At 49.3% G+C, this 27,985-nt stretch overlaps 8 protein-coding genes across 8 annotated transcripts; 5 read left to right on the forward strand and 3 right to left on the reverse strand.

Annotated features, from left to right (window-relative positions):
- The first annotated feature begins 1,858 nt into the window (after positions 1 to 1,858).
- DFJ58DRAFT_758124 (fungal-specific transcription factor domain-containing protein) lies at positions 1,859 to 5,694 on the forward strand. Its single transcript, XM_041388267.1, has 8 exons — positions 1,859 to 1,920; positions 1,988 to 2,258; positions 2,324 to 2,434; positions 2,486 to 2,996; positions 3,048 to 3,286; positions 3,347 to 3,506; positions 3,559 to 4,603; positions 4,657 to 5,694. The coding sequence occupies exons 2-8, from the start codon at positions 1,996 to 1,998 to the stop codon at positions 5,328 to 5,330; spliced, it is 3,003 nt and encodes a 1,000-aa protein (XP_041250289.1). The 5' UTR covers positions 1,859 to 1,920; positions 1,988 to 1,995; the 3' UTR covers positions 5,331 to 5,694.
- Positions 5,695 to 5,774: 80 nt separating this feature from the next.
- On the forward strand, positions 5,775 to 7,996 carry DFJ58DRAFT_758137 (acyl-CoA dehydrogenase/oxidase). The gene is made up of 14 exons (XM_041388268.1): positions 5,775 to 5,858; positions 5,907 to 5,969; positions 6,022 to 6,207; positions 6,261 to 6,348; positions 6,411 to 6,512; positions 6,572 to 6,650; positions 6,705 to 6,957; positions 7,013 to 7,032; positions 7,088 to 7,209; positions 7,262 to 7,341; positions 7,396 to 7,446; positions 7,498 to 7,626; positions 7,683 to 7,694; positions 7,743 to 7,996. Exons 1-14 carry the CDS (start codon positions 5,808 to 5,810, stop codon positions 7,866 to 7,868), a joined length of 1,362 nt encoding a protein of 453 aa, XP_041250290.1. The 5' UTR covers positions 5,775 to 5,807; the 3' UTR covers positions 7,869 to 7,996.
- Positions 7,997 to 8,005: 9 nt separating this feature from the next.
- Positions 8,006 to 8,733, forward strand: DFJ58DRAFT_320454 (uncharacterized protein). The gene is made up of 2 exons (XM_041379827.1): positions 8,006 to 8,491; positions 8,541 to 8,733. The coding sequence occupies exons 1-2, from the start codon at positions 8,104 to 8,106 to the stop codon at positions 8,663 to 8,665; spliced, it is 513 nt and encodes a 170-aa protein (XP_041250291.1). The 5' UTR covers positions 8,006 to 8,103; the 3' UTR covers positions 8,666 to 8,733.
- DFJ58DRAFT_758148 (Pkinase-domain-containing protein) lies at positions 8,617 to 12,010 on the forward strand. The gene is made up of 5 exons (XM_041388269.1): positions 8,617 to 9,765; positions 9,816 to 9,944; positions 10,012 to 10,081; positions 10,196 to 10,927; positions 10,980 to 12,010. The coding sequence occupies exons 1-5, from the start codon at positions 8,846 to 8,848 to the stop codon at positions 11,637 to 11,639; spliced, it is 2,511 nt and encodes an 836-aa protein (XP_041250292.1). The 5' UTR covers positions 8,617 to 8,845; the 3' UTR covers positions 11,640 to 12,010.
- A 2-nt stretch (positions 12,011 to 12,012) lies between these two features.
- Positions 12,013 to 13,491, reverse strand: DFJ58DRAFT_758151 (Sucrase/ferredoxin-like-domain-containing protein). Its single transcript, XM_041388270.1, has 6 exons — positions 13,287 to 13,491; positions 13,155 to 13,234; positions 12,682 to 13,081; positions 12,569 to 12,625; positions 12,310 to 12,521; positions 12,013 to 12,258 (listed from the first exon to the last, which is right to left on the reverse strand). Exons 1-6 carry the CDS (start codon positions 13,426 to 13,428, stop codon positions 12,094 to 12,096), a joined length of 1,056 nt encoding a protein of 351 aa, XP_041250293.1. The 5' UTR covers positions 13,429 to 13,491; the 3' UTR covers positions 12,013 to 12,093.
- Positions 13,492 to 13,546: 55 nt separating this feature from the next.
- DFJ58DRAFT_758152 (uncharacterized protein) lies at positions 13,547 to 14,475 on the reverse strand. Its single transcript, XM_041388271.1, has 2 exons — positions 13,938 to 14,475; positions 13,547 to 13,882 (listed from the first exon to the last, which is right to left on the reverse strand). The coding sequence occupies exon 1, from the start codon at positions 14,422 to 14,424 to the stop codon at positions 13,942 to 13,944; it is 483 nt and encodes a 160-aa protein (XP_041250294.1). The 5' UTR covers positions 14,425 to 14,475; the 3' UTR covers positions 13,547 to 13,882; positions 13,938 to 13,941.
- Positions 14,476 to 17,560: 3,085 nt separating this feature from the next.
- Positions 17,561 to 18,799, forward strand: DFJ58DRAFT_758165 (uncharacterized protein). The gene is made up of 4 exons (XM_041388272.1): positions 17,561 to 17,834; positions 17,893 to 18,044; positions 18,100 to 18,364; positions 18,418 to 18,799. The coding sequence occupies exons 1-4, from the start codon at positions 17,605 to 17,607 to the stop codon at positions 18,527 to 18,529; spliced, it is 759 nt and encodes a 252-aa protein (XP_041250295.1). The 5' UTR covers positions 17,561 to 17,604; the 3' UTR covers positions 18,530 to 18,799.
- Positions 18,800 to 24,069: 5,270 nt separating this feature from the next.
- On the reverse strand, positions 24,070 to 25,532 carry DFJ58DRAFT_877777 (Sucrase/ferredoxin-like-domain-containing protein; the record flags this gene model as incomplete). Its single annotated transcript, XM_041394476.1, has 6 exons — positions 24,070 to 24,377; positions 24,428 to 24,639; positions 24,696 to 24,752; positions 24,803 to 25,199; positions 25,259 to 25,338; positions 25,391 to 25,532. The coding sequence occupies 6 exons, from the start codon at positions 25,530 to 25,532 to the stop codon at positions 24,213 to 24,215; spliced, it is 1,053 nt and encodes a 350-aa protein (XP_041250296.1). The 3' UTR covers positions 24,070 to 24,212.
- Between the last annotated feature and the right edge of the window lie 2,453 nt (positions 25,533 to 27,985).

A 27,985-nucleotide genomic window follows, 5' to 3' on the forward strand; every position in this document is an offset into this window, starting at 1 on the left:
AGCAATAACGTGCTGCAGATCCCCCATGAGCAACTCCGCAATGTTCCTTATTCTATGGGCCCATTGGCGCTTAACAAAAGCCCAAACTTGAAAAGGCTTCATGCACAAAAGGCTATTAAAGCACGTGCTGTCGAATTGCTGGAGGATCCAATGTGCAAACGACTCCGAACACTCGTAAAGTAGTAAATACTTGAGACTGCACATCATGGTCTGCACCGAGTTCGCGGCATGAGAACACATTGGAGCAAAATCACGTTGCGAAGTCGAAACTTGACAGGGCAGAATGCAAGTCGATCATGACGTGAAGGTGTATGCGAGCGTGAAATTGCAAGCATAACAGGCGCTGGCTCGAGTTGGGAAGTCACATCAATACTTATTGCACCCGCAATAGGCTTGCCTAGTCTCGTTAAGACCTGACAACAGATGAGTTGTGTGCCTCCACAAGGGCCATATGGTTGCACGGCGGACAAGTCATATGTCGCACGCGTTGGTTGGCAAGACGAGTCGAAAACAATGGTGGAGACACCACATATGGTAAGTGAAGGTACGAGATGTCGTACGAACACGCTTGCAGTAGAATTCACAGCATGTAACGAGCTGACCTTGACTCACAAGCCACGTCTGCGAGGGTAAGAACTTACGTCGAATTGATCGGTGAACTCAATTAGTCGAAAAGGATGGAGTGGCAGAAGCACAGTGTGATCACCTGAGGCGACGATACTGCAGCTGAGGTCCAATCACGTATCTCAACGTTTGCCCGAACTATAAGTAGGCAGCCATGCTCTTCACAGATTCCGAGGAAGCCCCGGCGGACAGCTAATACCAATGCTGGCTAGAAGCTCTAGTCAAATGTTGAAGAGAGTAAGAAGCGAGCGTACACCTCAAATGCGACCGTAGGTTCGGAAGTATGCGAGTCGCGCTTACGGAAAGTGTTGTTTGGGGGTACTGCTGTAGAGGTAACCGAAGACAACCCCATATTTCAATTGAATATTAACCGAAAGCCTGGAATGCATAACATTCTCGAGGAAAAGTGGACGCAATATCCAATCCGCTCCCGACCCTGTCAAGACCAGATATTCGGGAGAAACACCGCAGAAGCCGGACGTGGGGCATCATAGAATTCTGTCTAGAAACCAGATTGTGAAGAGCAGAGTATTAAACCTTAGACGTACACAACGAGAGCGGGTTAGACCATCATTCTTGTACTTCGTCCCCTTCCATTGCTCGTCGCGTCGCGTGTGGTCGATTACTTATCGTAGACAAGTAAATAATGATGTTTGTTCTCGGGGGAATTGCTTTCCGAACCGTTGATGAATTCTTCCAGAAGAAAATTTAACCCCAAGAGATATTCCGTGCGCTAGAACTTGTCATAATTGTATGGCGCAACATGGTCCTGCATGGTCCCTTAATGGACCTGAGAGCACTTGAGTATGGATCAGGTCCATATCCGAGATATGTTGCCGGATAGCGAGATGGAATTACAACATACGAGGCACAAAATTACTGGAAATTACTCCATTTCGAGTTTCCATATGTTTTTCAACCGCAATGAGATGATCGGGGGAGAAGAACTTGAACCCTATTGGAGAGATACTCAAGAGCTACAAGAAGTCCTGTGTCATCGATTAACAGTCATTAGTAAGTTGAGCAATGCCTTTACTCGCTCGGAAGCGTATAGAGATGACGAATAAACTCAGCTCAAATTGCATGCCGTCTCCAACGGGTTCGGGTTCAAAGACATCCCGAGAAGACTTGGGAGAAAGTTGTGGATGCGGCTGGTACACAGGAAAACTTTCTATGAGATTCATTTCCGAAAACAAGAGGTATAAAGAGAACCAAGCCATGGTCAGAGCAGTGACCAGGAATTCCGCTCCGAAACTACTCTCGACCTGTGTTTGTCTCGTGTGACAAGCCTCCACGGTGAGTCCTCGTTTCAGTCTGACGTAGACACTGCAACGAAGTCATTGTGTTGACTCGGCCGTCTTAGCACAGCCAATGAATCAACTTAGTCATCAATGGCATCGGTCCGACCCGTCGACCACCTTCCGAAGATATCTTGCGGCCGCCCGACCACAAGGGCAATTGCTGGCAGTACACCACGCTTCTCCTGAGCGTATGGTACAGCACGACGATTTTTACTCAATGACACACCAATCGAAGAAGAAACGCATCGATGATGATCCTCTCCCCACTGATGCTGGCGTAAAACCAATACAGCTTCAGCGGCGCAGAGTCTGGAGGGCATGTGAAAGTTGTAGGCAAGTCGATCGAGCTCTACGTTCTCATTTTGTTTCCCAACAAGAACTAATCGCGCCGATCGCAGACGTAAGAAAATCAAGTGCGATGGCTGCGAGCCCACTTGCTCTCAGTGTCAGTCGTCTGGATCGCAGTGCACTTGGCTTCAGACAAAGGACAGAGCGGCTTTAAGCAGACAGTAAATGTTCCTATACATTCAATCCCTCCCTTTAACTCATCGTCCCAATAGCTATGTCCAAGAACTCGAAGCGCGTCTCTTGCACATGGAGTCGCTGTTCTCTCAGATTACCCCTGTGCTCGAACAACTGGGGCCATCATTGAATTTACCTAGCGTTGCTGGAACCTCAACTGGAGGTGGTGAAGACTTTCCAGCTTCTACTGTGCTCCAAGCGTTGTCATCCAAAGCTGTTGCGGACACCCACAGCAACGTCTCTACCCCAGAATCTTCGTCAATCAAAGTGGAAGATGATGTCTCTGAATATCTCGGACAGCTCGCACTGGACGAGCACGGACACATGCGCTGGATAGGTGGCTCCTCCACAATGTCTCTCATACAATCCTTCCGTACTCTCACGACATCTCCGCTCCACCGAGTCTCCCCAATGGAAGAAGACCCACGCGCGCCTGGCCCCAGTGTCAATAAATTATATTTCCCAGCCTCTGTCTTCTTTGGGAAGGTTCATGCTCTCCCAGGCGCAGAGGAGGTCGAATACCCGGACGAGGACCTCTGCGATAAGCTGGTAAGTACATCTTCCTGAATTATCAGTTCTATCTAACCACATCGCGTCAAGGTGGAAACCTATTTCGAGCGTCTTCATTTTCTTATGCCTATCCTCGATAAACCCTCGTTCATGCCAAGATACAAGCAACTAATGGCTAAGCGTGATGACATTGATTTTATTCAAGCAGAAGCCTCCTTCATCTCCGTGGTCTTCGCAGTGTTCGCCTGCGCGGCACACCTAGTCAACGATCCCCGTCTGACTTGCGAAAATCCAGATGATGGAGGCACGGGGATGATTTACTATGAGAGGTACGCCTCTGGCCGTCATGGAAACTTGACGTCATCCCTAACGTCGATAAACCCCGCTAGAGCTCTTATATTGCACTATATCAGCCACGCCTCTATTCAGGTGTCTCACGTCCAATGCTTCATTCTCATGTCCTCGTTCCTGTGTTCTGTCAACTGTCTTCCGCAGGCCTGGCTACTCGTGGGACAAGCAGTGCGAACTGCTCAAGACTTGGGTTTACACGTAAGCACCGTTCATTTTGATGTCCGGGCCGATTGAATCATCCTTGTTGCAGCGATCCCCGCGCCGTCTCGCGATCTCTACCACTGACAAAGAGACTCGCCGAAAAATATGGTGGAGCGTGTACTGCTTGGATCGCATGCTCGCTCTTGCTCTCGGCCGTCCACTTGGTATTGAAGACTCTGACTGCGATGTTGAGATACCTGTTGCGGTCGACGATGAGAACTTAGCGGATTATTTCGCTGGAGTTAACTTCCCGCAAAAATATCCGTCGCTCATGACTGGGGCTATCGCTTTGACAACCCTGTACCAAATTGCGGGACGGGTTCTGCGGCAGGTTTATGCCATTGATAACTGCAAAGATGTGCTCGATCAAGAGAGACGCATAGAACTTCAGCGTGCCGTAGAGGAACTTGACGACGAGCTTAACAAGTGGTGCGACGATCTTCCTGCCACGTTCCGGAATGAGGCGGTCACAGACAAACACGTCTCTATGGGCGCGGTGCTTTGCAGTCATTATTATTCCGTACTGACCACACTACATCGCAATTTTTTGCCCATCAAGCGTGACCAGGCTGTACTACCCAAGTCCACTGCCAGGGCTGTTTCTTCTGCTCGCTCCTGCATACGACTAGCGCCATCTATCAACAATGTCGTTCCACCATCGCATCACCTTGCCTTCTTCATCCAGCATCTTTTTAGCTCCGCTGTCATCGTCCTTCTTTATGCCATGCACTGCTCTGATACTAGAGCTGCTGCTATCGCAATGGATGAGGCCAAGAGTTGTTTGACGGCACTCGAGTCTTGGGAAGGACATTGGCCCGGGGCTCGCAAGTGCAAGGAGCTGCTCGCGGAGTTGACAAACACCGCAGAGGAAGCAATCATGAATGGCAATGGCGGTACTAGGCAGTCTCAGATGATGCCCATGCCACCTCCTGTCGCACCTACTATGCCTGAACGAAGGCAATCGCTTGTGTCCTCACCTGGCCAGATTCCAACTGTCAATAGACCTATCAAGAGCAAGCCACGGAAGATCAGCCGATCCCGAGATCCCGTTTCTACTCGACGCCCGATGGTTTCATCCCCTTATCGTGTTGAATGTAAGCAGGCATGAGATCTTTGACGACCTTGACTGATGTATGTCGGACTACAGCGCAACGCAACAGGTCTACATCGCGCAAGCGGGGCCACGACGAGAGTGAGGGACTTGCAGGTTCAAGCTTGAGCTACCAAGGTGCCTTCTCCACCCCACAGCCTTCGAAGCCCAGCCCCCACAGCTCTCCAGCGTCTGTGAACCTCCCGTCGCCGGCCATGTCCACACTCGAGACGCCACAGCAACAAGAGGGGGGCCCAAATGTCATGGGGTCTCCGCCGTATGGTTATTCTGGGCCCCCCCTCTCTCCTCTGCATGTATCGTCACCGTATGATTATGGCATGCATCACAGTCCCCTCGTCTCTTCGAGCACGCACCAGTGGGACTCTAACACAGTCGAACCTCGTGGGACTGATCTGTACCCGTCTCCGACACAGAGCAGATCCCTTCCATTCAGCAATTTTGAGCCACAATCCAGTACTGATACTCCTTGGTACTCTTCAGATCAAGGATACTCGGGTCTTTCAACCACCCCACCCACCGCTTCGTTCGCTGCCCCTGGACTACCGTTCCTAGGGCTTGATTATATTCGCAACTACAATTCGCATGGTTACTCAGTAGTTGGTGAACCAGACTCTATCTGGCAAACTTTTGATGCTGGCGCATTTGGGTTGGACCCAGATTTGCCCTTCACCCTTGGTGATCTGCACGAAGGACAACACTCATCGCCCTAGTTCAGGACCCTTCTTGCTGTGGTGTTTTTTAGTCGACAATGTACTTTTACGGGTTTTTTCTTCTACTTTCTTCACTTCATCATCTGCTTGGGAATATCTGATTCCCTCACTGAATGATATCCATATGCACGTACGCTCTTCATGGTTTTGTTTGATTGACGACTCTGCTACTTAGTGTTACGCACTCAGAAATTACTTACTACTATAATGTTTGACTTCCGGGGCTTCTAAGACCTTATAAAGCAAGTGCATTAATAGTAAATCTAGGTTGACGTCGACGTCGATAAGGCCTCGAGGCTTGAGGCCGAGGGCTCCTACTTTGTGCCACTGTGCCACTTGCCGACTACAACGGCTCCGGCTCGGGTATCGGTATGAAGTTTCCCGTTAGTCCGAGACTCCGAGTATTAGCCGCCCGCTTAAACAGGCAGTGTGTTGCTCTGTCATGTTTCTCGCACACCCCCAACTTCATATCACGCAATGGCTCCTCACCCGGTTGTAGAATTGACCTCGGAAGCATCCTGGAATCTCGTACGATTCATGATGTCTGTCTCGTAGAGGAAGACTCATGTCATACAGATCGAGGACAAGTTCACACCCTATGGGAAAGAAACGCTCGCGAAACTCGTATATTTCCTTCAGGTATGTAGGACCCTTGCAGTACTACCAACTTTATGATAACGTGTTGCGCCAGGATGAAATCCTTCCATCCGTGAAACTCGCACACGCCCAGGTTCCCAAAGACCCTGTGCAGCGGTGGAAGACTGTGATTCCCGTAATTGAGGAGCTCAAAGTGAAAGCACGTAAGCTCGGGCTGTGGAACCTCTTCCTCAGCAAGACGCACTACCCCGAACACGGCGTTCCACTGACCAATGTCGAAGTGCGTTATTTTCGCTTCATATGCTGTGAATGCACTATTGACGATCGGGTTAGTATGCGGTTATGGCTGAGATTCTCGGACGCGGGGGGCACATAGCTTCCGAGGCGGTTAACTGCTCGGCCCCTGACACTGGGAACATGGGTATGTACAGGGTTTGCTGGTACTATCCCTGAATTCCCTGAATGTTGGTGTTGCACGTGAAGAGGTCATTGCGCGGTATGGTTCTCCGGAACAGCAGAAGAAGTGGCTTGTTCCTTTACTGAATGGCGAGATTCGGTCTGCTTTTGCGATGACGGAGCGGTTTGGTTCGTGTTTCTTTTTGTTTTTGGTGCGGGTTGAGGGTAACTGACTATGTATGATGCAGTGTCTTCTTCGGACGCTCGCAATATCAAGACCTCTATCAAAAGGGAAGGAAATGATATTGTCATAAATGGCCACAAATGGTGCGTGTCCAGGTCTTTTGGAGACTGACATCATTCAGATCGTCATTGGGGCAGGTGGATATCGGGAGCGGGCGACCCGCGTACTAAGCTTCACCTCGTCATGGGAAAGAGCGACCCTGAGAATGCGAACGTGTACCAGCAACAAAGTGTGGTCATAGTACCAACAGATGCGCCTGGAGTGAAGATCATCCGGCCTATGGAAATATTTGGGTATGATGATGCGCCTGAGGGGCACTGTGAGGTCATATACGAAAATGTGAGGGTGCCTGTGAGCAACTTGGTGCTAGGCTGGGGACGAGGATTTGAGGTAAATGACGTTTTCGGCCTATCGTTCTCGGATTTTGGCTTACGGTCTATCGGAGATAATTCAAGGCCGCTTAGGGTACGCAGAGTCGAGCTTTGTTGCCAAACTCTACTCGAGTCTGACCTGCTGACAGTCCAGGACGTATTCACCATTGTATGCGCTCGATAGGTGCAGCATCGCGGGCTCTGGATCTTATGATCCAGCGCGTCACAGACCCTACCCGAAAGACTTTTGACAAATTTCTTTACCAACATGGCGAGTGATTGATTATTCATCGTCATGTATTCTAGAAGCTCACACGACTCAGGTACGGTGGTAGCTGAAATCGCGCGGTCGCGGGCTGAGATCGAGTCTGCACGTCTTCTTGTCCTAAGCGCGGCGCTTCAAGTGAGTGCCTGTGTTCCTTGTGTCGGTGCTAAGAATGAATAATGTGTCTTGAAGATTGACAAGCAACGGGCCAAGGGTGCCTTGAAGGAAATCGGGATTGCCAAGGCACGGCTCCTCGATTCGCTCTTTCAATCTATGATGCAATTTATTTTGTAGTTTGTCGTGCCTGCGATGGCCTGCAGAGTGGTCGATCGCGCCATGCAAGCATATGGTGCCGAGGGATTGAGTCAGGACCAAGAACTCGCGAGCACGTTTGCTCAACTGCGGACGCTGCGGTTGGCAGATGTGCGTCTTCTGTTCCTGCATCGTCCTGTAGTTGTGATTGACGTGTTTTTTTACAGGGACCCGATGAAGTATGTTTGCATGGTTGAAAATAGCAAATGTCTTACCCCGCGTTTTAGGTTCACATCCAACAGGTGGGGCAGCGTGAATTGAAGCGTGCACCGGGACTGCATAAGCGTGCTGCGGAACTGAAGCAAAAGGAGTTTGCTGTACTGTCTAAGGCGGGTATCAAGGCTCATCTCTGACGGGTGGCATGCTTTTTGGATATTGTGTACATTATTTAGGATTTTTGTATACGGACCGGGATACTGCGGCCGGTGCGCTTCGAAATGTGTTAAGAGTGACAACGAGGTAAACGTCATTGAGACTTCATTTAGGAACCGGCAATCAGCGTGGTGACTGCGGTATGCCGCGGCGATCAAGTTCATCTCTTACACTAGTACTCCACTTTCATGCTTTTGAGGTGTCTCGGTCATATTCATGTCTGACTACGATGATGGGGTCGAGCGATACGACGTGACACCGATTTTGGAGTCGCGGTACTTTATTCTCCCCGCTTCCGCAGCACTCGTTGGGTTATTCATCGGGGCGGTGCGTGGATCTCGTCTTGCGTCACTCCGTTTTCTCGCGGAGAACGCACACCGGCCACCCAAGACAATTCGGGGATGGTATCTCTACAATAAAACGAAAAATTACAAAAGAATGGCTGCCGGACTTTTATCTGGTGGTAAAGATGGGGTTAAACTTGGACTGACAGCACTGGTTTGGGTTGGGATCGAAGATGGGTTAGGGCAGTGTGGGAAGCCTTTTGATGATTTGAAAGAGGTTGGAGCTGGTGTGGGGACTGCGGGGGCGTTCTCGGTTGTTTGTAAGTTTAACCTTTTGTTGGTGAGTTGATGACTGATTTGACTGGTCAGACCGACTACCGTGGCGTACTGGAAGCCGTGCATTATTGCTTGGATCGATGATGGGTGGGGGAATGGGATTTCTACGGTGGGCTAGAGAATACTTGAGTAGAGCCCGGGGAGACTTTGATACATAGATGCCTAGACCTTCCGTATCCTGAAACAAGCATTTTTTTTGAAAATTTTAAAGTGGTCGAATGGAAATATTATGTTTTGTCTTTCATGCACTCCGGTTAAAATTTATGCAGAAGTTCTAGACATGGATTCGACCCATCTTCTTAAAACAGTAGACAGCTCCACATAACCTATATCAGAAAATGAGGTCCGCTCCACCACTATCATCCGATAACTCATCATCCTCCTCCTCCTCATCGTCCATAACCTCTTCACTGTCTTTTTTGCCGATTCAAAAAATGATTAAACTCTGGCCATCTATTCTAACTGACCAGATAACACCCAAGGCTACTGCTGACGGTCATGAACGTCTTAATCCTTTCGAGATACAAACTCATTCGCCCTCGTCATCCTCCCTAACCTCCAGCAATGGTCTCGCAACCCCAACTCTATTATCACCCGGTGTTTCAATTCACCACCATTTACTTGGCACTGGCTCTCCAGCTACCGCGGCGAACGCCGATCTCACGCCGCCAGGTCCTATAACACCTTCATCCGGTGCCTTTGCCGCTCGTATTCCTACAACCCAAATTTCCCTTCATGCACCAGATTTTTCAATGCGTAACACCAAAAATTCAACTAACCTCTCAGATTCAATGGAGAGTAAACCCAATACGCCATCGTCATCGTCCCCCTCGACTAGAACTTCTTCAATCGCATCTACCTCAACCGCTACCCCGCACTCAACGGGAACGTCCAAGGGTCAGATCCACGTCAAGCTCATATCTGCCCGTGGTCTTAATGTCACATGCGTACGCTCACGGCCTTATGTCGTCGTCCAATTCGAGCAGAACGAGTTCGTAAGCCGCGATCCCACAGACGAAATGGACAAGGAGGTCAAGGGAACTGCGACCGCTTTCTCTCGGGCATCGTCTTCTATCGCTCTCTCAGCTCTCTCATCCATCGGCGTTCCTCGTCCACCGGGAAAGGCTAGTGCCGGAAATTCCCCCTCGTCATCTCTTTCATGTAATCAACCTTCTCCCATCAACCTTCCTTCCACCACTCAGGGCCTTTTTGGTCGCTTATCTGCACACAATCCTGTCTGGAAACACGAGGTGTCATTGTGAGTATCCATAATCAACTTATCAAATTTCGCTTTCCAATTCTTTATAGTGATGTTACGTCCGAAGAATCCCTCGTCTCATTTAACCTCTATGACCGCGTAACGGACCATCTCTTTCTCGGCACTGTACAAATAAAGCCAGTCCTCATCCATGATCATACTGTTGATCAATGGTACAAGTACGTACAACTTTCCGCTTACCCTGTCAACTGTCATCCCGTCCTTCCGTTACTAATGATGACATAGGCTTCGGCCGTTCGAGAACGAAGTAGTAAGCGGGGAAATGCGGGTACAAATCACTTTCGAGCAATACAAGGTACGTTATACCAGTCTAACCTATTTCATTCTCACCGACCCCACGATCTCGGCCTCCCTTTCGCATCACTTAATCATCCCTCCTGACAACGCTTCTCACTCATTCACGTGACAGACCAAACGCGCGCTTACACCACGCGACTTTGAGTTCCTCAAGTTGATCGGACGCGGCACCTTTGGGAAGGTCTTCCAAGTTCGGAAAAGGGATACAAAGCGAATATATGCTATGAAGGTTCTCTCAAAGAAAGAAATCGTTGCGAAGAAGGAGGTCGCTCACACGATCGGAGAGCGAAAAATCCTACAACGTTCTCTAGAATCTCCATTCCTCGTTGGCCTCAAATTCAGTTTCCAGACGGATACAGATTTGTACCTGATAACAGACTTCAAGAGCGGTGGCGAGCTGTTTTGGCATCTCCAGAAAGAGACACGTTTCTCCGAAGAACGGGCCCGATTTTATATTGCAGAACTAGTTCTAGCCCTGGAGCATCTGCATAGATACAACATTGTTTATCGGGATCTTAAACCCGAAAATATCCTTCTTGACGCCACTGGCCATGTCGCGCTCTGCGATTTTGGGTTATCAAAGGCGGATCTACGGTCCGACGAACTCACCACAACGTTCTGTGGCACGACAGAATACCTCGCCCCCGAAGTGCTTTTGGACGAGCATGGATATAGCAAACTCGTCGACTTTTGGTCGCTAGGCGTACTCCTCTTCGAGATGTGTTGCGGCTGGAGTCCATTCTATGCCGAAGACACACAGCAAATGTACAAGAACATCTGTTTTGGGAAGATTCGATTCCCGAGAAATGTTATCAGTGAAGACGGAAAAATGTTTGTCAAGGGGGTGAGTGCCGGCATTCAATTTGTTTCAACACTTCTGATAGCCACTTATCAAGCTTTTAAACCGAAATCCCAAACATCGCTTAGGGGCGCAGCGCGATGCCGCAGAACTGAAAGAACATCTGTTCTTCTCGTGTATAGATTGGAAAGCTCTTCTCCTGAAGCAGGTGACACCGCCGTTCAAACCTGTCGTAGAGTCGGATGAGTCGACTGCGAACTTCGATCCAGAGTTTACTACTGCTGATATCAAAGAGGTCGGCGGTGGTCTCGACGGGCATGGGAGTCCGGACGAAGAAGATCCTAGTGAAGACTGGACCCAAACACAGGGCGGCTTGCCAGGGTCGCACATGCCGAACGGACCACTGGGTAGTGACCGTATAAACCAGAACGGTCTGGCAGGTCCTCCCTCCCCCTTGCCTAATGTCAATAGCGCGGGACGTGCCATCCAGATCGGATCGCGGAAGAAGCAAGATATTGCAGGGTCGCCGCTGACGAACAGCGTACAAGAGAATTTCCGCGGGTTCACGTACTCGGGAGGCGAAAGTGTGGTGTTACAGGGCATAATGGGTAGAGAATCAGCTGACGACGACGATGAGGCAGTGGCCGATGAAGAAATCACAGAGGTGACCACCGAAGATGAGTTCGAAGACAGGGAGAGTTTCGCGGGACGGTACTCGAACCGAAGAAGAGGAATTGATGAGGACGTAGCCGTATGATGTGTTGGCTGCGCAGGCCGTCCAAGGCGGTCGGCGCTTCGCGCATGTACGGAATTTCTATTCCACCGACTCGTCAAAGACGGAAATGGACTAATTTGGACCTTTGCATGCGCTGACCCACCACCTGCTTGAGGTATTGTGCCTCCCATTACTACTTATCTGATTTAATCGCATATTTGTTCTCGCCACCCTTCCCATGCAATTCCCCCCCTTGTTCATATCCTCTTTATGGAGCATGTTATATATCTCGAGTCGAACACATGATTGTCCGTCGTGGATTGTTTGTACCTGCTTCTGTTATCGCTGTTGTTCTATAGTATAACGTACCACATTTTACAGGAGTTGTAATAATTCATTTGATCTGTATCCCTTTCGTCGTTTGGGTGGGACATGTGTAAATTCCGCCAGCAGGTTTACAGCATTTATCATTGATATCTAAGTAGGGATAGATTCGTCACCAATCATACAGGGTCTTTTTTCCGCGGCAGGGGAGGTCAACCCCACCACGCAAGATAGTTGGAAGGACTTGACCATCAATAATCGTGTGCTTGACGATCGATTCTACTTCATGGGGCGTGACACGCCCATACCATACACCAGCTCCTCGAGGAGTGTAGATCTGCAAGACGGACGTCAACGTAGCGCTCAGACAACAAAAAAGATCACACACGATACAGTTGCCTGCGAATTTATGTCCGCCTACATGCGAGTTCATTAATATCAGCGCCCTGTGCTCGGCGTGGAGAGATCTGAGTTGAGTCTCGATTAATTGTTCTTTCTCGGTGGTTGAGCTAGCTTGTGACTCAAGGGAAGGTTCGGAAGTGAGATCGTACAGGTCGGTGTGGACTTCCCAGCCTTCTCGCTCAAGGTATTGATGGAAGGCTTCCGGAGGCATTAATTTAAGGTCAGGAAGGAGTCCACGGACTCACTCTTCTCTAATATTGGTGCTGCAATGGCACATCGTTTGTCTCGTCTCTTGTGCGAGCCTGGTGGAACCTGTGAGATATAATTCAACACGTGACTAACAGTGTGTGAAACTCACACAGTAATATCAGACACGAGTAAGGCAAAACCCAAGTATTCAGACTGTCCGTCCGGGTGGTTACCCCTACCCGATCGAGAGCTGGATCAAGAGCAGCCTTCCACAACGCCTCAGCGCCCGCCAAAGTGCGTGGGACTCCAGATACGACCATAAAGTCTGGAAGCACGATCACAGTATCTTCCGACTCGTCATGAGAGAAAGGCCTATGACTTCCGTTGAGAATGGCGAGCTTTTTTGCTTCGGCATGGGAGAATAGACCAGATGGTAAGGGATCGTTGGTGGATTTTGGTTTCTTTGGAGTGCTTGATGAAGAATCGGCAGTTTTCAACAAGGCAGCGAGCGTGCCTTCAGCTTTGGTCACTTCGCTCTCCCAGTCTGTCTTGCCGGTTGATATGACCACCTGTGACACCATCATCAGCAAAACATCACTACTCGGAAAAGCCGCAGTCAGTGCGTAAGTATCAGGAACGCACCTGTCGACGGTAGGGCTTCACCGATCCTAACATGTCCGAGTCCATGTCGATATCCATTCTGCTGGGAAAGTCATCGTGATCTAAAGATCATTATTGGTGCGTGTGACAGGTAAGGGTTTTGATGATGCTCACCCTGATCGCAAGGGTCGGCGCAAGACCTGCATTCGGCGGTCGTTACTGGGACGTTAGCAGTTTCGAGGTTCTGGTATACATTTGTGCCATTAGGCGAACCAAACATAAAGGCTTTGAGTTTACCGGTCAGCGAGGAGCTCATGGTGGATCGAGTGCTGGAACGTTAAGGGCTAAGCGAGCAACTTGCTGGTAGTTGCACAGTACGTATACAGGACTGTTACTTATGTCGACAGTTAGGTTTGGTTTATCAGATAACACGGCATGTACATAATAGGTCAATCACCATTCATATGGAAGCCACTTACTGTGCAATCTGTAAGCAAGTTTTATAATTAGCAGCCCCAATTGCAGTTGTCTCAGATAAATAAAATTGGACTCAGTCTACTGCCCGGACATGGCGTTCACGCAATATTGCTCACTGCGCCTCACTACCCGGTCTTCGGTAACAATTACAGGTCCACGATGATGCCAAAAGCACATCCAGAAGTTCGCCGTCAATATATCGAGCTAACTGTACGAGACAGCGCAGTAAGGAGATAAAAATAATGCTGAGTCACTATAATGAAGTCTGCTTAACCATCCGCAGGCCAACAATTCTGGGCAGGCCGTCATAATCGGACCAGGCAGATATGAATCAATATATTCGCTTACCTCGCTAAACGTCCTGCCGTTGGTCTTCCTGTAGTTGTTTTTCTATTTTCGAAGCATTCTCCTGCACCGCAGTCCATAATGGCTTTCCATCCCGGCTCACCCCTACGAGCGCCTCCATCGCCCTCGCCGTTCTCCGTTGGTCACTGTTGGGGCTTGAAGACGCTAGCGCTGCCCTTAGGCCAGTGGGAGACGGCTTGATGCCCTTTCCGAAGAAATGGCGCGGCTCCTCCTCTCTTTCGGCGACTAACCTCTTCAGCTCTGCGAAACTGCGTTTTTCCATGTTGGAATTGAAGTTGACGTTGTTTCTCTGAGGAACAAAGGCTTCGTCTATTTTCTGGGAAAGGTTTTCGGGAGTTACAAAGGTGTCGCACTGGTGGTATAGAGAGACGAGGGCGCGCATGCGGACGTGATGTTTGGAGGCAGCCCGCGATATATGGCGTTTAATCACGAACATACATTTCGACGGAGGCGGTCGGCAGGGCAGCATGGCTCCACGCTGAAAGGTTGCAGATTACAGCAATGAAAAGCGTTTCGAACGATGGTCACAGCACAGGCTTACATCAGCCTCCCCGAAACGGAATAGGCAATCAGGAAGCTTCCATTCCTAACAAAGCCAAACATTTTTTCCCAAGTTGTAAGTCGAGCGTGTGTTGACGCTGTCTTTGCAGAACGTTGAACTTGCTTGGAGAGCATTTACTTCTCACACGAGGGTGTATGTGACCCATCCTTCGAACGTGCGTGCGCAGGGCCGGCTGTCGAAGAAGGGCAGCAAGATAATTAGCAATGGGACCAGATTGCATCAAGCGCTGCCTTGGATTCACTCGTCCATGGCTATCGATGGTATCAACAATAGATCTGACGTTCGTGGATACTTGAGACAACATTTTTCATAACAAGGAGTGAAGTACATCACGCTGTCTGTCCTTCCACAGGATACTACGTTACTCGCTGGCGCTGATGCTAGTAATCTCGCCTGCCTGTGGTTTGTAAGCATTGTCAATGGGGTAGGATTCAAGTGCTAGCGCCGGGCTACGTGTCAACGGCTCAAGAGTCTGGACTGAAGATAAGAGAGGATTCCAAGGCGTCACGTCATGGACTAAATATCATGGAACATACGGCGACATCAGTTGTGGCTACCTTGAACGTTGAAACACACACCTTCATAAATTTCTGTCCTTCAGATAAGACGACAAGGCAAGACCGCAGACCCTTCAAACACCACTCAATTTCCAGCCAGGAGATAATATGATTATTTCAAAAAGCCCGGAATATATAATCGAGCTTGTCGTCCCATGGATTGGGGACACGCGAGAGATGTACGGCCCAGTTGTGACAGGCGTACTTGAGAGCGTCGGAAGCTGACTGACTTCGTTCGTGTGCCTCGCTTGCGAACCTCTGAAAGGCATTCATGGCATGAATTATCTCCCTGTCTGGTAGAAGAAGACTTTCTGGTAATGTAGAGGTGGGATGATGCCGGTGCCTTAATGCCAGGAAGACAGGAAACATCAAGAAATCTGGCAGGGTCTTGAACTGCTGGATTACTTGAAGAGCTGGCAGTGAAGGTACATCGCTGGTAACGATATGTTGGTTGATTGCTTCCGATGTCCTGGTGAATTCTTCCATTGTCACCCAGACGGAGGCCGCAGGAGTGGACTGCCACACTTGACCATGGGGAGTCTCCAGCCAGTCTTCCCTTATCTGCATCTGCAGCCAGTCTTGTCCTCCGCAAGTCTGCAGCCAGTTTTTCCCCTCTCTGCAACCAGTCTCGTCCTTCCTGGGTCTGCAGCCAATCTCGTCCTACTGGGTCTGCACCCAGTCTAGTGCTGCCCAGGTCTGCAGCCAGTTCAGTGCCGCCCAGATTTACAGCCAGTCTGGTCCTGCCTGGGTTTGCAGCCGGTCCGGTCCTGCCTGGGTCTGCAACCAGTCTTCCCCTCTCTGTGTCCGCAGCCAGTCTCGTCCTGCCTCGGTCCGCAGCCAGTTTCGTCATCCAAGCGTCTGCAGCCAGTCTCGTCCTCCTTCAGTCTGCAGCCAATCTTGTCCTCCTTCGGTCTGCAGCCAGTCTCGTCCTGTCTGGGTCCACATCCAGTTTCGTCCTCCGTGTGTCTGCAGCCAGTCTCGTCCTGCCTGGGTCTGCAGCAAACCTCGTCCTCCATGTGTCTGCAGCCAGTCTCGTCTTACCTGGGTCCGGTTTAGTCCTGCCCAGGTCCACAGCCGCATACGTCTTCCCTCAGTTCGCAGCCATTCTTGTCCCCACTGAGTCTGCAGCCAGTCTTGTCCTCCCTGGGCCTGCAGCTATTCTCGTCCTCCTTGGTGCTGCAGCCATTCTTGTCTTCTTTGGGTCTGCAGCCGGGCATGCCCGTCCACAGCCCCCAGCCAAGATTCTAAATTTGAAGTTCGATCTCCTCGAAGCCATAGCATACAGATGACAGCTGACAGCGGCTCTGGCGGCCGAACAAGGAACGCTAATGAGTCTTTCAACCTATGGAGGTCCTCGGGTCGCATAGCTTTGCTTTGCCTCTTCAGTTCTGAGAGTGCATTCAAGAGAGCCGTGCTTTCTGAAATAGCCTTCATCAAGCGGAGAGAGGAACGTGCGAGTAGGGAGTGAGGTGATGCGATATTGCGCATTTGAGGGATGCCGCAGTTGGAGGGGTCGGAAACATAGTCGCGAATGGACGAGTGATAGATATTCACGGGGAGAGTGCTGTCTGTAGGGATATTCATGACAGACCGTAGCTGTATCAATGTTGTCTGCACATCCCTGCCCAAACCAGGGCCAAGAAGTGACGGGATTTGCGAGATAGGCAGAGGGTCTGTGAGGGTAGCAACGACGGACAAGTGTAGGTACGCCCGCTTGGAATCAGCACACGTGGAGAGGATACGGTCGTATAACTAGTACACGTCCGTTCCTGGTAGTAGCTCGCTCGTCAGCTCGAGCATCAGCTGCAACCGATCGCGGGGATCATTGTCATCATTGTATTCATCGTCGATAATAAACTTCATCATTGTAGACGCCACGATGAAACGTCTGCCCGCTCGGCTCGCTAGCTTCGCGAGGTCATCCTCGGATGGCTGAGCGAAATCGGGATGGCGACTTTCCAGCTCTCCGAAGGAATGCCGCAAGAAAGTACAGATGTCGTTGTCAACGTCTGCGCCGTAGGCTAACGAGATGATGCTACCCTCCCCTGAAGTTCTCACAGGTATCTCGCGCACCAGCGGGCGCACCTCTTCATTTTGCATGACTTTGCCAATATGGGATTCCGAGCGACTCGTGAGCAGAATGTGGGTCACAGGCAGATCAGGATCATGGAGAGCCCGCGCAAGGGCAAGGATTAGATCGGCAAGCTCGGGTTCAGATGTGCATTCATCAAGCGCGTCGACGACAAACGACAAAGGGGGACACCCGCGCAATCTAAGTCGAAGCCACCGGAGAATGTCCTACGTAGGGTACTGTACCCCACAAGGACATAAATTGGATTTTTTTTATATAAAAAAAAAGCCACCGGAGAGGGTTAAGAAAGAGAGACAGACGGTCCAGAGAAGGCTTTCTGCGGCAGTGAGCGCAATGTTCGTATCAGCTTGTCGACCGAATTGTCCTGCAGGCTTTGAAAATACCGGGGAAACGCGAGAAATTGAACTGTCACCAATCATCCACCATATACATGTCACTATGGCTGCCTCGGCTCACAAAAAACGAAAGAATCATGCATCCGACGCAGATCCCGACGCACCCAGGAAGAAGAAAGAGAAATTGAAACAGCACACGGGAAAGCCCTGTACCGAACTTTCGACAAGTGAATTCCGGGTGACGAAAGCAACTATAACACTCTCTGTACCTCCCATATTCGCCTGTAACCTACGTGCGGGCGCGGAGGAAATGTTAGATAGCATGATCATGCGGTGCGATGGTACATCTCTTAGACAATTTTGTGATACTGAACTGAATACGGAGATATAGATATATCCCGTCCTTGTGCGGTGTTCTCTTAGCTCATTCAAATTTACATTTCCTGAGTCCAACAGCGAGCATAAATGCCGACTGTCCTTTCGCGATCTGTAATGTTACTTTCGATGCTACGGTCTGGAGTCCAAGTATAGCCATGAAACTTGGTACGTGATTCGTTTGCCTTGTATCATTTAAATTGAATAACACCCTCTTCAATAGTTGGCAAAATTATTCTGTATTCTCCCGATCATGTTTCGCTACTCCTACATCGTACATTTAATGTTTCTATACCACGACACCACATTCCACAAGATGTTTGGGAGTTCGAATATGGTCCTGCGGAAAACGATCCTGAGTATGGAGAAGGTGCTGTAGAGAAGGTGGAAGGCGAAGCGGTACCGGAGGCGAGCGGACAGTGGGTACACCGTGTAACGGGGACGAAGCTTGGCGGAGCAGATGGGCATCTCGAGTTTACAGTTATCGGGTGAGTGGACAGTCATTTTCAATAAAAGGGAGGTTGATCGACTTTTACGACAGAAAAACTGTGGCGAATGAAATGCTCTCCCTTCAAGGATCGATACAGCCTGATCCCTTTTCTGAAGAACACTCACAATCAGCCAAGAGCTCCCACAAAAAAAGTGCCAAATAGGTTCGGATTACCGCTCTGGCGTCTCAGATCTGGCTTCGTACAGAAATCGTCGAGGGCCCGACACCAATATTCAGGGCCTTCATCTAGTCGCAGAGAGGCGTGTTTGGGCCTAGTAGAGCGGGATTGTTGCGAATGGCTCTGTTCACATCCTGCCGGATACTTGGAAAATTGGTGGCAAGCTGGTAGATAAGCGTCGCAAAGAAATATCCAGCCGTGCAACGTTTGGTGTATTTGCGCGAGAAAAAGAACGTTCCCGCTGGCAGCTTTTCAACATTCGTCTCTTTGGTCACTTTTAGACCTCTCATCTTGTCAGCTACGGTGAACGCAACGGCAGACTTTCCGACACCAGTCATGCATGCAGCCAAATTAGATGATTTTTCTCTGGGTCGTCCAGGAATTCCTGGATGTATTTGAGGAGGTCTACCCGGGTCCCTTCCAAACATTTCGGGTGGGGATGACGTTCAGGGGAGTTATATTGAGCACCCTTGACAGCGACCTGGGATAGTCTCGGCCAAGTTCCTTCGAGGGCTGTCAAAGAGGTCAGAGGGCTTGCGAGAGATAAGAGATGGAAGTACTGACGTTGATCGTCACTCATTGACGAAGGTTTGTGATATGCGAAAATGCACCAACTGAGATGAGGAGTCCGGAGCGTGATGAAGATGGGATGGATGGATGAATGTTTACATCTATTTTGTTATAGCAAGCTCGCGCGATGCCATGGTTGTGGCATGCAGTTGAAGGACGAGTACTGAGTGAGTAGGCGCTCGTCCGGTTGCACAAGTATGACTCGGAGGACACGTGAGAGTCAGGCCTACTAGCCAGTTAGCATCTGCTACTGCACAGCCAGCCAGAACGAGAGAGATATCGGGCCTCAGGAGTTGTGTGGACAAGGTTTGACTCGACTAATAATATGTAACAATTAGTATTGCTTATATGTAGTGGGATGTCCACTCATGACCTATACACACTATGAGGAGTCCATCCGATTTGACTTCACACGTAGCATGACCAACATGACCACGCCTCCGATCGATTTCCGTGACACGGAATACAATGCAAGGCAGTTGGAGTTTGCAGTTTGTAAAGAGAGGAGCATTCATCTTCTCGAGCAGGTTATACAGTTTCGAAGCCAAATCCACACCCACAATGTTTCGCAACGAGGAGGCCGCTGTCTGAATCGCGTCTTCAGATAAAGATGGTAGGACATATGGCAGGGCTGCATATGAGATAATTTCGGCTGGAAGGTAACTATTGAACTCGGATGATTGTCTGACCTAGTCTAGGGAAGTAATGTTGCTTGGGCGAATTTTGCTTCTTCTTCCCATAGATAGGTAGGTGGACACCAAAGATACCAAACGAGTACGTCATGTCTTGTTCCATGGTAGTGACGCTTGGATGCCCATTGCATCCTCCGACTGCTTCATGATCGCAGGGGACTTTTTGTGGTTAGGACAGTGATCGTCGAGGTATAATGATCAATCTTTCTGATAAAAGATGTCAACTTTCAGAGCGACAAACTCTTGAAAGGTCCACCCTCGTTCGTTCCAAGCAGTTCTCGCCAGTGTGCCAGGCTGGGAAGGGGGTCGCATAGGTAGACGACGGCAAACGTTGAGTAGCGGTACCAGATGACTATGAAGTTGTTCGATTCTTGAAGCTTGGTCACAATTTAGTCGAGTACGTTGCATAACGAGGCGGCTTCAAGTTCATATTGCTTCTCTTGTCGAAGCAGCATTCATGCGTCCATGCCCAGCCATAGCCAGCACCACGAGCGAGTTGCAGAATGACTGCAACTTCACGATGCTGCCAAGTTCATTTAATTCGTACACGACTAGGTCCTGAACGTCATGCAGCAGTGTCTCCGTCTCTTCCCACCTGTGTGATAGCGCGACACAGCGGAAGTACGTCGCCACAACGTCTTTGATGCGCTCCGTTCCGAGCTCTAAATGCTTCGTTGTGAATGAAAGAAAGGAGTCCTGGTACTCTTAGCTCATTTTGAAGGAGTTATCTGTGCTCGGTTGCACAAGAGACCCGTAGAGGTATGAAGTAGAAGCGGGGCGTTTTCGAGTTCAATACGAACGGATTTTCGAATAGTATCTTCTGTTTCGGATGGAGAGAGATACTGCTGACACATACGCTGCGTTAATCTGCCTCGTGTTTCCATAGACGCCCAGGACACGAGGCTGCCTATCTCCTCCACACCTCCATCACCGTCAAGGCAAGAATGCTCCCTATTGTCATACCCGCCTTCCTCGACGATATATCCTCCCGGCGCCTGTGCACTGTGGACATGGGCTCGAATCTTGTAGCCACAGCTTCCGATGTGTATCCCCTCGTATCCATTTGTAGTAGGTGGACAACTGCATGCATATTGGTGTTTCTCGTGTCGAGCAGCTACTCCAGCACATCAACATATAACTTGTCCAAAAGCATGCATACAGCTTACTGTAATATCACTTCTTCATCCCATAAACTCTCAAGATCTGGGTGTGCACCAGATGCGACCGAGTCGTTGTACAAGCTCGGATTCTCCTCACCCGAATCCAAAACTACCAATAACAGCAGCATCACCCCAATCCCACAAGCAACGCAAGGCTCATCTGAGCATCTTCCACGCCAACACAACCTCCTAGTCACGGAGACCCTGATAGGGCAGACGACCCGTGCGTTAAACAACACTTTCAGTTATCCATGTTCTACTCCCCTGCTAAAGCTCATCGCAGAATTAGCAACATAAGAGACACGGGACAAAGTATCGCACTTGAACACACGCCAGGGGTAAGACCGCAATAAAGACTCCGTCCTTCTTTTGCATCAACGCCACACATACAGAAGCTCAACCAAATATCTTCCACAGATGAGTCTGCACGGCTGCGAAGGCACTTATATGTGCCACGACAAGTCTGGGTCCCCGGGGATAACGAGAGGTGGTGATGGCGGAACAGGTGGAGGAGGCGAGGGTGGTAATCGATCTTGCGATTGTACAGCTAGGGGTGAGGGATCTTTAGTCATTGGGTTGATTGGGGTCAATGGACGTCTTGAGTGGGATTCAGGAAATATAAGATGCAGCTCATCAAGGGAAGGAGATCGACGACCTGCACAGGGATGTGGAGTGCGCGGCGGCGTCTCGGGGAATATAAATAGACTTTGGGGAACCGTGACGGCTGTGTGGAGGGCCTCGGTGAGAAGAAAATAACGACCACGAGTCCGCTGGGCGTGACATGGAAAGGGATGGACTCGAAGCTAGTCCATTATGTTCAGATAGAGCAAGGCTACACGTCGATCTGGAAACCTGATTCAGCTGGAAACATATGATATTTAAACTCGCGGCTCCTGAGCAAGTGTGGATCGGGTCTCGTTGTGCAATGACGCGGACCTTACAGCGTCCCGAACAAGGCTTGAGTTGAAACTCACTGTCTGAGCACAAGCTTACATCAGCCCCCACTGAGACTTGGTGAGCGCGTCCAGGACGAACGAGTGGTCGGAAACGTTCGAAACAGGCGAAGGTCGATGGGTGATGGCGATGGGCGCCCACAAACGCGCTCTGTTGAGCACAGGATGGGCTGGAGGAAAGGAGGAAGGGGAGGAAGAGCAGTTGAGATGGCATTATAAGGTGAGATCTAGTGCTAACCGAGCTGCTGCTGACGCAGACTATAAAGCTCTCACAAATTTCCCGATGCGAAGCCATCTCCATCGCCGTTCTTTTCTCGCAGGTGCACCAGTCTCAAGGTACGAAGCTCTTGCGTTATGAAAAATTCACGATCTCAAAATTTATGGTCGTAGGGTGACGTACCACTCTCTTCAGCCGTCAAAGACTTTTTTCCTGTGCCTGCAAATAGTGTAAATAGGTGGGGCTCGCACTAAATCAGGCTGTTTGTGCAGCGATCTGGGTTGGCAGCAGTATCTCATCACTGGCATCTTTACTAAGTGCCTCGAACGTCCCCAAAATCACAACGGATATGAAGAGCACCTACCCCATCATGGACAACATCATTTTACGATACCGTCCTTACACTGATCAGGACGTTAAGTTACCATGCACAGGACTATCGCAGTGCGTATGAGATATCGCAGGGCCAGACCGAGGAGATCCGTGGATTGAATGGTGTGCGCTAAAATGTATCCTCAATGGACCTAACTGAACATGACGTGCCTAGATTTTCCCTCGACTCATCTGATCAGATGGGAGTCTCGTGTTGTCGCTGTGCCCATTTCAATTGAGAATAGTGATGTGGAACATTTATGCTAGCGTGAGGGTATGAGGAGCGGTGCACCCATCTTACGTTGAGCTCACCGGCGCATCATCCTTCTAACAGATGATTGCGCAACCCCATAATCGATCTAAGCCCCAAATAACTCAAACTCCCATGTCACTTGCAAGTGGGTCTGGGAGGAGATCGCTTGACTATATTCTTCGTAAACGTCATGTCGCATGAATCTTGATGTGCACCAAGTACGAATATATCCACTAGGGACGGGGATGTTCGTCGCCGAAAATGTTACTGGACGATTGATGTCATGACGACTACCTTGGCCGTTATCGAGCTGATTCATGTTAGCAAGTGTGCTAAAGTTTAGTATCGAGGACGGAAGGTTAAGCGTAATTGCCAGTATGGACCATGCTGTCATGAAAGAGGACTGGTTACGCATTTCAAACACGATTCAGAGATATTGCGAGTTTGGGTTCCTTCTGATAAGAAAACGCGTTCCATCACCAACCGCAGAACTAGAATCACCTCATCCTCAGTGAATCCACGAGTCCGTGATAATGTAGCCGTGAGAACTATAGAATAACATAACTCTTCGGAGAAATTCGGGTTGCTGATACATAGGTTGGGATGTCCGCAAATGTAGACTACAATGAGGAATTCATGACATTGCTGCATAACTCCGTACATAACTTTCTCATCTGTTCACCGGTTTACTGATGGAAGGACGCGTCTGAAATGGCCGGCGGGAACGGCGGACTGATGGGGGTACGCCTCACATTAGGGCATTCGCGACTTCAGAGATCAGAAGGGGTCCCATATAGATTAGAAAGTACTGTCCTACATAGGATACTATCCTCAATGGACACAAATAGTATTTTTTTTAAAAATAAACAAAAAGAAGTTAGTGGATGGGTAATAGAGTATACCATGATGATCTGCATCGAAGGTTGATACTGAAGAACGATGAAGAGATCACAGAAGTGACCACAAAAAGATGAATTCGAAGACAGGGAGAGTTTCGCGGGATGCTATTCGAACCGAAGAAGGGTGGGACATAACACACGCCGTTCATGGCGGTCGGCGCCTCTACGTGCTTCCATTCCATCAGCTCGTCGAAAAGGAAATGGACTAATGCATGACTTGGTGCATGCGCTCCGCTCGCTCGCCGCTCGAGGTATTGTGCCTCCCATCACTACCTACTTATCTGATTTAATCACATTTTGTTCTCGCCATCCTTTCTCCATTCTCCATTCTCCATGCAATCCCCATATTCTCTCTTTGTGAGCTGAATACGTGATTGTCCATCGTGAATTGTTTTTAACTGCTTCTGTTATCGATGTTATTCTATAATCCTATTTTACAGGAGCTGTAATAATTTATTTAGTCTATATTCCTCTCGTCGTTTGGGTGGGACATGTGTGAATTCCGCCAGCGGGTTTACAGCATTAATCATTAGTATCTCAGGGATGGTTTCGTCACCAATCATACAGGGTCTTTTTTCCGCGGCAGGGGAGGTCAACCCCACCACGCAAGATAGTTGGGATGACTTGACCATCAATAATTGTGTGCTTGACGATCGATTCTACATTATGGGGTGTGACACGCCCATACCATACACCAGCTCCGCGAGGAGTGTAGATCTGCAAGATCGACATCAGCGTACCGTTCGGACGACAAGAAGATCACATACGACGCAGTTGCCTGCGAATTGATGTCCGCCGAAATGTGAACTCATCAATATCAGCGCCCTGTGCTCGGCGTGGAGAGATTTAAGCTGAGTCTCGACTAATCGTTCCTTCTCAGTGGTTGAACTAGCTTGTGACTCGAGGGAGGGTTCGGAAGTGAGATCGTACAGGTTGGTGTGGACTTCCCAGCCTTCTCGCTCGAGATATAGATGGAAGGCTTTCGTAGGCGTTAATTCAAGGCTAGATATCTATGGAAGGAGTCTGCGAACTCACTCTTCTCTAAGATTGGTGCTGTAACGGAACATCGTTTGTCTCGTCTCTTGTGCGAGCCTGGTGGAACCTGTGAGATATATTTCAACACGTGACTGTGTGCAACTTACACAGCAATATCAGACACGAGTATGGTAAAACCCAAGTATTCAGAAGATTGTCTGTTCGGGTAATTACTCCTGCCCGATCGAGAGCTGGATCAAGAGCAGCCTTCCACAACACCTCAGCGCCCGCCAAGGTGCGTGAGACTCCGGATACGACCATAAAGTCTGGAAGCACGATCACAGTCTCTTCCGACTCGTCATAAGAGAAAGGCCTGTGACTTCCATTGAGAATGGAGAGAAATTTTGCTTCAGTATGAGAGAAAAGAAGGCCAGATGGTAGGGGATCATTGGGCTTCTTTGGAGTGCTCAATGAAGAGTTGGCAGTCTCCAAGAAGGCAGCAAGCGTGCCTTTAGCTTCGGTCACCTCGATCTCCCAGTCTCTCTTGCCGGTAGATATGAGCACCTGTATCGTCATGATCATCATGATCAGTGAATCATACTGCGTAAGCACTGGGGACGCACCTGTCGGCGGTATGGATACACTGATCCTAACATGTCCGAGTCCATGTCGATATCCAATCCGCTAGGGAAGTCATCGTGATCTACATATCGATGTTGGTGTGCGTAACAAGAGGGGGTTTTGATGATACTCACCCTCGTCGCAAGGGTCGGCGCAAGACCTGCATTCGGCGGTCGTAACTGGGACATCAGCAATCTTGAGGGTCCGGTATACTTCTGGGCTGTTAGGCGAACCAAACACAAAAGCTTTAAGTTGACCGATTAGTGAGAAGATCATGGTAGATCGAGTACCGGAACGTTGAGGGTTGGAGAGTAACAATGAGAACTACAGGATTGTTGTTAAATTCGGTTTATATCAGACCAGGTGGCACATGATAGGTTACCGATTATCCATCCATCACTATAGTACGGAATCCAAGTACTGTTCATTGACGTGCAATCTGTAATGAAGACCTATTTAGAAACCCTGATTGATTCCACCAATCTCAGATCAATGAAATTGGACTGAGTTGAATGGTATTCACGCAATGTCACTTACTGCGCAGCATGGAGATCAAAATAGTGCTGGCCGCTATGATGAAATCTGCGTAACCATCCGTAGACAAAGTTGTAACTCGGGACAGACCGTCATGATCGGACCAAGCAGAGATGAATCAAGATATTCACTTACCTAGCTAAACGCCCTGCCGTTGGTCCTCCTGTAGTTGCTCTTTTGTTTTCGATGCATTCTCCTGAACAGTAGTCCATAACGGCATTCCATATCGGCTTACCACTACGAGTGCGTCCATCGTCCTCGCTGTTCTCTGTTGGTCATTCTCGGGGCTTGAAGATGCCAGCGCTACCCTTAGACCAGTGGGAGATGGCTTGACGCCTTTTTCGAAGGCGCGACTCCTATTCTCTTTCGGCAACTAACGTCTTCAGCTCCGCAAAACTGCGTTTGTCGAAGTTGGGAGCTAATTTATCCGAGGAACAAAGGCTTCGTCTATTTTCTGGAAGAGGTTTTCGGGAGTTGTAAAGGTGTCGCACTGGTCATGGTGATATAAGGAGGGCGCACATGCCGACGTGGTGTTTTGAGGCAACCCGCGATGTATGACGTTTGATCACGAATGCCAAGAATGTGCATTCCGACGGGGACGGTCACCGGTCAGCATGGCTTTGCGCTCAAAGGCTGCAGATTACTAGACTTGTGACCAGCCCCAGAGTCTATGGGGCAAACCGTCGATAGAGGGACTGGTAAATCTGGGTTTGAATTTGGATAGTACGCGCTTTGGAGTAATCACATGACCTGTAGCCAATAAGAAAACTAAAAATTTCGATGTGAATATTCGAAATGTTGAAACTAATGTTTGATTCATATTGATGTGATGCAAACGCGGTCGCGTAATTAATGTACGTATCTACTCTACAATTCCAATGGATGTGAACTCTATCATCCAAGCTGTGCGGGAAGCAAGGACTAGATTCATTTGCTCGTTCGCTGATACAAGAACGGCTCCCTACCGACTATATCGAAACCCTCAGTGACAAGGATAAGACGAGTTGACCCACAACGACGAATTCGAATAGAACACTATGATCAAATAACTTAGCAGACTTATCTGAGTAGTGTCTAAGCCCTAAACAGGGTTTTCCGTCATGTGACGACTCCAAAGCGCGCACTATCCAAATTTAAAGATTACACCCAGATTTACCAGTCCGTCTATCGGCCTTCGACGGTTTAATTTTGCCTCATGAGTCATAGACGTCTCGGACTGGTCACGAGCAGATTATACAGCGACGAGGTCTTTAATTATTGTCAATTGCGATCAAATTTAAGATATGAACAAACGGGTATCACGTGCTCGGTCGCGGAGTTCGCACACTAGTGGTTGCCTTTAGACAGAATTTTGATCATTTCAGGATTCTCATTGTGGGAAGAGCGAATGCAGGAAAAACCACCATCTGGATTCTGGACCTGCAGAGGGTTTGTGAGTCAATTGAGGACCCATACCCACATGACGGCGCCTGGAAAAAGGTGATAGATGCCTCTGTTTTAGCAGCAGACGGTAGGGTACGCTCTTAGTGGTTGGTAAAATCACTTGACTAGTTCTCAGCAAGGAGTGCACGATATCGAGAATCAAATACTGTTTCCACAGACCCAGGATTCGTCTCCCACGCTTTGAGGCAGGAGGACTCTCCCCGAATTTGACAAGGTGAAGGTTTTCACCACAAGGCGTTCTAAGGACACTGGAGCGGTGTATCCACGACTGTGTGCCTGCGTGTCGCGAGCAAGGCAAAGTGGTGAAGAGCTCTACGCTACGATAAAGCCCAAAGGACACTGAGCGGCTGGCCAAGCTATGGTGCTACCCCCGCTGCTACTCGGAACTCCGCCCCTCGCCTAGAGGTCCTCCACTCCAACACACGTTTGAACATCGAATCGGTCGCAATTAAGTCTTTTGTACAACCGCCGCAAGGGCAACCAATGTCCTCCAAAATGCCATGTGTCTTACTTGTGAGCCGGTCAATATACTGAATTGGCTCCCTTCATATATTCGCTCTTGAACATTCAGATATGGATGGTTTCTATAATGTGGATTGCGGGCCCCTCATCGAACGCACGGATGAACTTAGCTCTGGATGATGATACGCTCAAGTAGCTGTTTATCTCGACACAGCGGACCAACTTGAGGGTGTGCATGAGTTAAGCATTTGAAAGGTAACTCCTCGAATCTGATCGGTAGCAAGAAATAG

The sequence above is a fragment of the Suillus subalutaceus genome, assembly GCF_016647625.1.
Source record: "Suillus subalutaceus strain FC151 chromosome Unknown DFJ58scaffold_4, whole genome shotgun sequence".
Taxonomy (NCBI): Eukaryota; Fungi; Basidiomycota; class Agaricomycetes; order Boletales; family Suillaceae; genus Suillus; species Suillus subalutaceus.